This window comes from Gymnogyps californianus, chromosome 2 (genome assembly GCF_018139145.2).
Source record: "Gymnogyps californianus isolate 813 chromosome 2, ASM1813914v2, whole genome shotgun sequence".
Classification (NCBI taxonomy): domain Eukaryota; kingdom Metazoa; phylum Chordata; class Aves; order Accipitriformes; family Cathartidae; genus Gymnogyps; species Gymnogyps californianus.
The window spans coordinates 42,929,162-42,938,943 of record NC_059472.1 but is presented as its reverse complement, the minus strand read 5'-3'; the positions used below and the strand labels follow the sequence as shown (position 1 = coordinate 42,938,943).

The 9,782-nt window shown below is 36.6% G+C and overlaps 1 protein-coding gene across 1 annotated transcript in view; it reads left to right on the top strand.

Moving 5' to 3' along the window:
* The window catches only part of LOC127029911 (lipoxygenase homology domain-containing protein 1-like), a 143,059-nt gene continuing 133,277 nt past the window's right edge, over positions 1–9,782 (top strand). Inside the window, exons 1-4 of the mRNA XM_050915731.1 lie at positions 1–66; positions 1,181–1,358; positions 3,042–3,173; positions 9,257–9,459. Coding sequence (XP_050771688.1) covers positions 1–66; positions 1,181–1,358; positions 3,042–3,173; positions 9,257–9,459 — 579 coding nt within the window. The remainder of the gene's footprint in view (positions 67–1,180; positions 1,359–3,041; positions 3,174–9,256; positions 9,460–9,782) is intronic.

The window sequence follows — 9,782 nt, the reverse complement described above, 5'->3', positions numbered from 1 at the left end:
ATGTTTGAAAGTGTGAGAAATCCAAGAATGTATCTGAAGATCAAAGAAGGCCAGTGTAATGGAACAGTAAGCAGTTCTTCTTTATATTTCCCTCTGCAGATAGTTTGAGTAAATTGTCAGTGATAGCAGAGAATATTTTTTTACTTGCTTGGATAAAAATGGGATAAAACATTGTTGAGATTTAAAATTTTTCAGATCTTTTCCTTCATTTGCCCAAGGAAAGATAGAAAAATATAGCAAGAGAAGCTGTCAAGTCTATTTGGCACCTGATTGTAAAGATCTGATTAAATTTTTAGACTATTGAGAATGTGGATGTAGTTAAAATTTATTTGTTGCTAGATAGCTGATGAGACTCTGTCAAGATTCTGTTGCGCTAATGTGATTTTTATTAAATAACCACAGTCATACTGGTGTGAGTTTGGAAGATGTTGAAGTGATGTTGGCATCCTAGCTTTTACAAATGATTCTGTTTTGTCTGAAATGAAGAACCTGATTTTTTTTCTTCATCAGACAACCACATAGAGTTTATTCTTGAAATATCTCACCAGTAGCCTGTATATTTAGTAATAAGACTAGACTTGGGGGATGGTTGAAATATTCTGATTTTTGGACCTGTAATATTCTCCACCTGCTAGGAGTTTAACTATTGTAGATTTACATTTGAGAGCAAGAAAGAGAATGACACATTAGTATTTGCTCATTAGACTCAATGTTTACTAATCCTATGTCTGTTTGCTGATATGAACGGAAATAATTGTTTTGAATGTGGCAGAGCACAAACATGTTCAGGGATTTAAAGTGGTATTGAGTCTAAATACATTGATCATAAAACCCACTAATGAATAATTAAGATGTAAGTTGATTAAGTGGGAAACTCCATTGAATATATCCTAGACTTTGCCTAAATCCTAACAGAAATCGGAATGCTTTCATATGGGATCTTTCACTTACTTACTCACATTATGTGATCGGTCTTTCTGTTCACAAAGGAATAAGCAAGGCCAAGATATGTATATATATATATATGTGTGTGTGTAATAATGTAGGACATTGTGAAGAACCTAAAGTTAACCTGAAATGTTATTGGAAGTTATTAATATTTAAGTCTTAAGAAACATCCAACTTGCCTAGCTACATCAATTCAATTGTTGAATTCACATTTCTGTTTTCAATTTCCCAGGGCACAGGTGATGAATACTGTCACTTTAAAATTGAGAAGAGTTTGGAAACTGGATCTGTAAGTCTAGAATCAGTGCGAAATAAAGGGATGTATGTTGGTCTCCTGCCAGATGGCCAGACTAAGCCAGTCATTAACACTGGAGAGAGAAACATTTTTTTCTACCCACAGGTCATCAAATGTATGTAATTTCGTAATATTCTACAGTTTGCTTTAGTGATTAGTGTTTCTGAATGACAAATTCAAAGCAAAAGTGTAAAAGCTAGATTGACACCATTTGCTTTGTTGTGTTTCAGTAATTTTAAAGGTGTTAAGTCTATTGTACCCACACTTAATTTCTCCTGTATAGCTAGTAAGTTTTTCTTCATTTCTTTCTTTTTATAACAATAAATGATGCAGAAGAAATCTGTTTTTTTACTGAACAAATAAACTTTTGAGCATAAGAATTGAAACGGGTGACAAGTTAGAGATGGAGTTGACCTTCTGGGTCTATTCCCCATTCTGGCGACAGGTTACAGAAGCCTGGGAGATGTTGTCTTGCTGTCAGCCATACCACAGTCTTTCCTGATTTTATAGGGAAAGTAGTAGACTTTAGAGAGGGCCTACTTGGCAGTGTTCGGTTTCTTTTTTAATGGTGCAAAATACTTGTACTTCCCCCACTAGTATATTGATTATGTGATTCTTCTGTCCCATAGTCAGATGTGAGAGCTATTGCAGTCAGAAAGCTCCCTCACTAGGGAGCTCACCTGTTCTAGTCAACTAGCCAGGACTCAAAAATTAGCTCTCAGCACACTCTGGATCACCGTCACTGGATTGTCTGCTTGTCTCTTCTCCTTCAGGAGAATGAAGTTTTTAATTTGGTGAACAATTGGTTACCAAACAGAGCCAGCTAGCTTGGATTACAACTGCAGAAAACTGTGGAATTACAGTACTTGTATTCTTATCTGGTGGACATAGTCAGAGAGATCAAAAAATGAAACATCTCATGAAAATGCCAAACTGGCCATCAGTTCAAAATTGAGAATTCGGTCAGATTTTTGCCAGACACAAGCACAACAGGGTCATCTTGAATGCTTTGACCAGCAAAGGGAAAGTATCAAAACATACAACCAGTCTTATTATTAATTGTTCTATGTGTGTTGTGACCGAGACATACAGAAGCATTATGAAAGTCACTGTAATGGCATCCCTACCATTCAGTCCCTACTTGCTACAAGGTGACAAGAATATTTCGGTCACTATGTCCTTGCAGAAATGAGGAAAGTATTTTCCTTTGTTACTTTTTGGAAGAGCAGGGTTTTCAATGGAAATTCTCAACAAAGCAGGGCTTACTGATGCCATTAAAATAAAGCTAAATGTTACTTCATTACAGGCTTGAGTTCTCCTGAATCCTTGTTACTCAGTAAAAGGAAGATAAAAGGAGCTAATATTTTCTATGAGAGCAACCGAGATTGTCTGTTTGCCACTTCGTATTATCAGAAATGGCCTCTAGCAGTTATCATTTCAGCATTCGCACCCTTAAGAAAGGAAACATCGGGGGGTGGAGAAGCTTACCTTGGGGAAAACTACATTTTAACAAGTCATTTTATTCATACATCAGTGTTAAATTGTTACTTAGATTTTCAAAGCAGTAAATGGACTTTTATTGGTATGCCAGATTTTTTCCACTTTTTGTGGCATGCTGCTAACAATAAAAGCTAATAATAGTGGCTGTGCAATACAGAGAGAAAATTTTTGTGTCCACTATGTTGAACAGTTGTGAGATCTGTTATTAGTGTTTGTCACTGAATATATGGGAATTTTCTGAGCAAGAAAAGGCAAATGATTTGTAACTAGTGACAGAATTTACATTTCATTGTTTTAGTTGGCCGGGAAGAGCCTATGGGAACATCTGCAGCACCCAATCAAGAGAAGAAAGACTTCAGAGAATCTCAGCTCCACCCAGCAAAAGTCCAGAAGCCAGTACCTCAAAGCCTTTCAACTTTTCCACCCTCAGGTAAGCAACAGTTTACAAACTAGTTGTGATATAGTATTGTGTTATGTCTGCCCTCCATGCACGTTTGCAGGGACTTACCTCAGGAAGGACAATGAATAGCTTTTCTAGACTATTGACTTATGCATGCATGCATGCATACTTGCAACATAAAACACATTACCAATTATTGTTTTTTAAAAGGGCATTGGAATGTGATTTATTGATAAGGCAACAATCAGCACGTAACTGTTGAATAATTTCATGTAACCTTTTTTTTTTTAAAGTAACTAGCCATCTATCATAAGGACTATGTCTGTGGAAATTAAGAGATTGATGTGATATAAAGCCCAATCCAAAACTCACTGAAAGTGATGGAATATTTCTCATTTATGCTCTGTCTCACACTTATGTTTTCTGCTTTATGGTTCACTGGGGGAAAGAGTAAGGTTTTGGTGCACTGCGTGCTAGCTTTATACCTACGTTTAGGCAGGTAGGAATAGATAAATGTTCTGGTCATGCTTCTGGAATGATAGTCTACCAGAGGTGTTTTACTAGAATAAAAGACCACTTTCTTCTTTAGCTACAGAAATTGCATAAATGGTCTAAGACAATGATTTCCCCAACTCAAACATTTTACAGGAATATTCAGCATCCTAGTAATCAAAGGTGTGACTAAGGAACTAAACAAAACAGGGAATGATACGGCTCTTAAAGAGTAGGGATGCTCATGTTTGCCTCCTGCCTCTCTGTTATTTCAATGTACCCAAGGACCCTGTCTGCACAGCCTGAATTGTGTCACATCGCCATGAAAAGCAGATGGGATAATTGGAAACTACTGAGCTCCACACAGCACATTGAGGCACATTCACATGGTAGGAAAATATCTGTTACCTTGAGTGAGCTTCAAAGATGAGATTTTATTAGACCTTCCATTATGGGAGACATGCTTAATTGGCTAGAGGTGGTCCCGAAGGCATTCATGTAGCAAATAATTCAGGTGAATTGCTGATTTGGTTTTGAGCTTGGTCTTCAGACTGCTATTTCAAAGTGTACATGAAAAGTCTGGCAATGTGAACAAGACATCAAATATGGCATACTTGTTCATAGGTATAATGTGAAGTATCAGGAAGGATTTTAAATAAATTCAGTTGAACCAAAGCATCCTGGTTAAATTCAAAGCATAGGTGTGGATTATTATTGATTACTGTTAATTGTTTCTGGCAATGTTGTTTCCATTCTTAGCTCAAAACACCCACTTTCCTTTTCTAATCTACCAGACTTCATGTTGTATCATTGTGTCACAAAGCCTTCCCAAAGCCTTGTGGTTGTCAGCAACTGGTGAGATACGCTGTATTTGAAACCCATGGCAACAGTACACAAGCCATCAAACCTGTTTTCAAAGAAGCTGGATGTTTTTAGGGTTGGATACAAAGGATCCTTTTATAGAAGCAATATCTGCCGTGAAATTGGTTACACAGGGTCTGTAGCACTTTGTAAGAAGTATTTCTGACATTCATAAATGTGGACTCTGTTTATGCAAAATGAATAGAAATATCAGTTACTCTGCCCTTCAAAGAAAATGCTCATTTTTAGTAAGATATTTTCACTTAGAATGCTTTAAAGGTAACTGACTTTTGACATGTAGAGGTGAGCCTTAATTTTTAAACTGATATTCATTAAATACTCATTTGCTTTTTTCACTCCCAGTTAACATTTGAAAAATGGTGATGTTTGTGTTGAGTATACAATCCAGCAGTATGCTTAGCATCCAAACTCAGAGCAGATTAGCCCTTAGGCTGACCAGGCCATCTTTTTTATATCTGTGTCTGCTAACTGGTAGCTGTGTTTTGGTTGTTGTTTTCACAAATAATAACTGATTTAGGATTAATTAAACTGAAAACTGTGCTACAGCAATTGGGGCTTCTCCTGTTGCAGTGTGAGTTCTCTGTTCCTCAAGATACTTCTTTTGTTGTACAAGGATGATGGCAGGTCCCCGCTTCTACTTAACAGCTCACAGGATGGAGATACTAGAGTGAGTGTCAGAGACAAATCAGCTAAAATGCATGCAAGACACCACGTTATAGACTCAAGACTGATCAAATGTGCTGCCCAAAACAGAAGGGAAATAATATATATATGGTTAGAAGACCACAAAGTCTAGGGATAAAGGAGATGAAGCAGAAGACACTAAAATCTCAAACCAAAAATTGTCGTTTTTTTTAAACCCCTTTTTACTCTTCCGTTACAAGTTGCAAAAGCAAGCCAAAATCAACAGCCCTGCTGAAAATACAGACTTGTGTCATATTATGTATCAACTAGCAAGCATGCAAGAAGCTTATGGGATTTCCCAAATAACTTGGTACTGGGGATTTCCTCTTTGCTTGTTCCTTGTGTTTCTCATTTCAATGGTGAAAACATGCCTGTGTGTGCCAATGAAAGCAAGGGGAGAGATGTCATTAGCTTCCGTGACACAAATGCAGTCTGTGACATTGAGAACATCTTTGTGGTTTGATATTAACAAATTGTATCTCTGAGAAATTATTTCCATACCCTCCACATTCCTTTCCTGTATGTCTGGAATTCTGTTAGTTACTATTAGTTTATAATATATTTTACTTACTAGAGAAAATAAGATACAAATAAAATCTGATCTCATTTCCATTTAGTTTACATTGGAAATGATGATACAAAAAAGCGTAATAAAAATGCATCAACTTTATTGCCCAAGCTTCTGCTCTAGAGATTACTTTTTCTGATGGTTCATTTCAAAAGTGTCACTCAATCATATGACCTTCTGGGACAAGATAATTTTCTTTTTGCTTTAGATTTAGGATAAGTAAATAAAAAAATAAAGTTATTTTTATGAAACTGTGTGAAGTATTGTGACTTCATCATTCTCATGCAGGTGCATCAGAATGAATTTTTGTCGCAATAGATTTACAGCATGTTGTCATGAAGTGTGTAAACTCCCATGACTAATGCAGGGTAACCATCAAATCCTCTTTTCAGACTGGAATATTTTTAGCCTGTAACAAATCAATGCCACTGATTTCCATTTGTAGGAAGAGCCAGTAAATTACAAGGCAAAAAGTATTCCAAGCCAGTGAATTGTTTGTGCATTGTAGTTGTTTTCAAGAGGTAGTAGTCTGAGGCTGCAGTAGCTGCTTTGGGTAGCAATAGCCTGAGTATGGAATTCTTGCGCTAAGCATACAGAGCAGCCTGGGATTCCTTATGCTTCTTGAATACCCGTGCATTTTGTGAAAATTTTCATCTCTTTGCTGTAAGAAAGATGTGGTTTTAGATACCTGGAAGGAACTCTAGCTTTCAGAGTTACAGGTGAGGAGCTAGGTAACTACAGTTACAGAAAGTTATATAGTCATGTTCTCAAAAATATTTATTATACCAAAGCAACTACTTTGCTATAGTTCTGTTATTTCAGTCACTGAAAGACAAATGTAATTAAGTTTTTATTCAGGTAAACATAAGATGTTTGCCTTTTGCTTTATTTTTGTATGTGGATTTTCTTCTTTCTTTCAGAATAACTTGCTCTCGGTCGTGAAGAAGAATACAATAAACCCAGCGATTATTATGACACTGTTGCCTATTTCTAAATTACTATAACCATTCCAAAGTCATACTACTACTGTTAGAAGCACTGCTGTAAAAGTCATACTACTACAGTTCTGAGTTTCTTAAAAATTGATTAACCAAATTTTAGACTCTTTACCAGGGCTGAAATGGTATCCTCTGATTCCAGAAGTTAGTCCTTATTTGTTATCCTTATTTGATCCTTTGTACTGGATCCTAATTCCTTTGCAATTCCTTGTGCAATTATTTCACACCAGTTAAGAGTTCAATGCTAGTGGATCATAATTCAGGTTCCGTGCTTTAGTTACCATGTTGATTTAACATATAGGACAACCTGATGATCCAAGCAACTATATAATTCCTTTTGAGTACAACTTATAAGAAAAAAAGCCTTTATTTAATATCATAAAAGTGACATTTGAGGAAATTTAAAGGGAAGATCAGCACCATGTCTCAGTATTGAATCGATCCCTCTTCACTTACCCAATTTGCTTCAGCGATGTTTCAGCAGGAAGTGGAATTTGTTGCTCATAAAATTTATTAAGAAGCAAGTCTCAAGGATTCAAAACTGTTTTTCACTTTGCCTTCAAACTTATATTTTAATGCTAGCAACAAAGCACAGTCAGATAAATTTTGCAAATTTTTGTCATAGGTATTGCTTTATTTTGTTTAGTATTTGTACTGGGCTTGGCTGGGATGGACTTAATTTTCTTCATAGCAGTCTCTCTGGTGCTGTGTTTTAGCCTGGTGACCAAAGCAGTGTTGATAACACACCAATGTTTTAACTGTTGCTGAGCAGTGCTTGCACAGCACTGAATCCATCTCTGTTTCTCAGTCTGCACTCCCAGCGAGTAGGCAGGGGGGACGATGACAAGAGGATGGGAGGGGACACAGCTGGGACAGCTGACCCCAACTGACCAAAGAGATACTCAATATCATATATTGTCATGCTCAGCAATAAAACTGGAGAGGAGTTTTTCCAAAGTAGTCATTCCTCGGGGACTAGCTGGGCGTCATTCTGCTGGTGGTGAGTGATTGCTTTTGCATCACTCGTTTTTCTATTTGGTTTGGGGTTTTTTGTTAGGTTGGTGGTTTGTTTTTTTTTTCCCCCTCCTTTGAGGTAAAGGCAGTTTAATAAGTGAAGGGAAAAATTCTATCCTAGAGAAACCCAGTACAGTATTTTAATCAAGCAAATAAAAAAGCAAAGGGCTTTGATAGCAAGGTATGAAGTGCAGCAGAAACATACATAGTGATGCATTGGGAATTATTCAACAAATCCATATCAGTGGCTATTTATGAATTCTGCAAAATTGTAAGTGAATTCCGTTATGTGTTTGGAGCCTCTGGCCTCCAAAAGCTGTTTCATAGAAAGCTACTTAATGGATGAAGAATGAGCTGGGGGATACAAAAGAAAATTAATCTGCAGCACAGATTATATTCATTATGGTTAGCATATTAAAAAGTCTCTTTGCAGTTGCATGAAAAGGCCTCATGAAGAGCAGTTTGGGAACCCCTGCAGGACACAGTATATAGACAATGTGTTGGTTAATCTTTTCAAACTTAGGGTTTATATCTACCTCTTGTGTCAGAACAGATTATAAATACTTGGGGGCAAGGACTCCCTCTTTTGGAGAGGACTTCATGATCAGTAGTCCCATTATTGAAAAGTAGTGTTCCAGACATCTGATGTTTGTAAACTCCACTTTGATTAGAATACTCAAAACTAAATTCCTTCATCCCAGAAGAGTCTATTTTTTCATATCTCATGTGCATTTGACATCTTTGCATACATATATTTTTTTCTCTTAAGGGTAGATGAAAGATCACTAGGTGCTATTCTAAAGTGAAATACATATTTTCCAAAATTATGTTTGCTCAGCCATTAAAGCTGTGAAATTTATTCATAAAGTGGTACTGTGCTGCTATTGTCTCATTCATGCAGAACCTGCCTTAGCCCAAATGCTGGCACTGTACGTGTAACTACGGCTGGCCAAGGAAATATTGTGCTCTTTTTTGAGTATTTTACAGTATTTAATGAATATTTAACTTGAAGAAAGTTAATTACCTGAATAATTTTTTTAATTTGAAATGAAAATTGTCTCTATTCTCAGGCATGTAATTCTGCTAATAATGTCCCAACACAAGGCATTAGAGAAGTATTTACAAGTAATTCTACTCATTTCTAAATCTCTGGCTAAGGAACCAGAAATGTCAATTTAATGGCCATAGTTCTGCATCATAGCATCCTTACTCTACACCAGAATATGTATAAAGAATAATATGATGATAGTACATGTGAGAGATATTTGTTCTTTTCCAGTTGATTCTTGTAGCTCAACTAATCAGTACATTTTGGTCTAGGCAAGAAACATAAATCAGTCTTTTCAGACTATCTCACTTGCCATGAAAAAATACAATCCCCTCTCTGTTATGGTCTCCTTATGTGCTGAAGTTACAACAGCGACTGGCAGTTTCATGTTGATTTTCATCTCCCACTAATGTTCTGTATTTCACAGAGGAAATGAGAAATCCCCAAGGTGGTGAGAGCCCCCTTCCTTCAGATGATGAATGGAAAGTATCAATACTGACAGGAAATACAGGAACTGAAGCAAATGTCATTCTCTGGATATATGGAGACAGAGGAGTAGCTGGACCAATAACTCTTGGCAAGGACAACAGAAAGCAACTGTTTCTTCCCAGGCAGGAGGATGAATTTCAGGTAGCTAATGAAGGCTAAGAACGTTATTTTAATGTGTACCTTTCCAAAGATTATTCTGTCATGTGAAAAGAAAAAATGTTTTTCTCCTGTGTTTACTGCATACAATAAATCTCTATCTAATCTCTATGAATTCTGCATTAAATTGGCTTGGTGCATATAGTTAGCAACAGAGGAAATGCTCTTTCTTTTAACCCCCTCTCCCTCATATAGTAGCCCAAATGGGACAACTGCAGGAATAAATTGATTTCTTTAAGGTAATTGATTTGAAACTAGCTTTAGAAACTATCCACTCCTAAACAAACCATATCTGATGTAAGACTTGT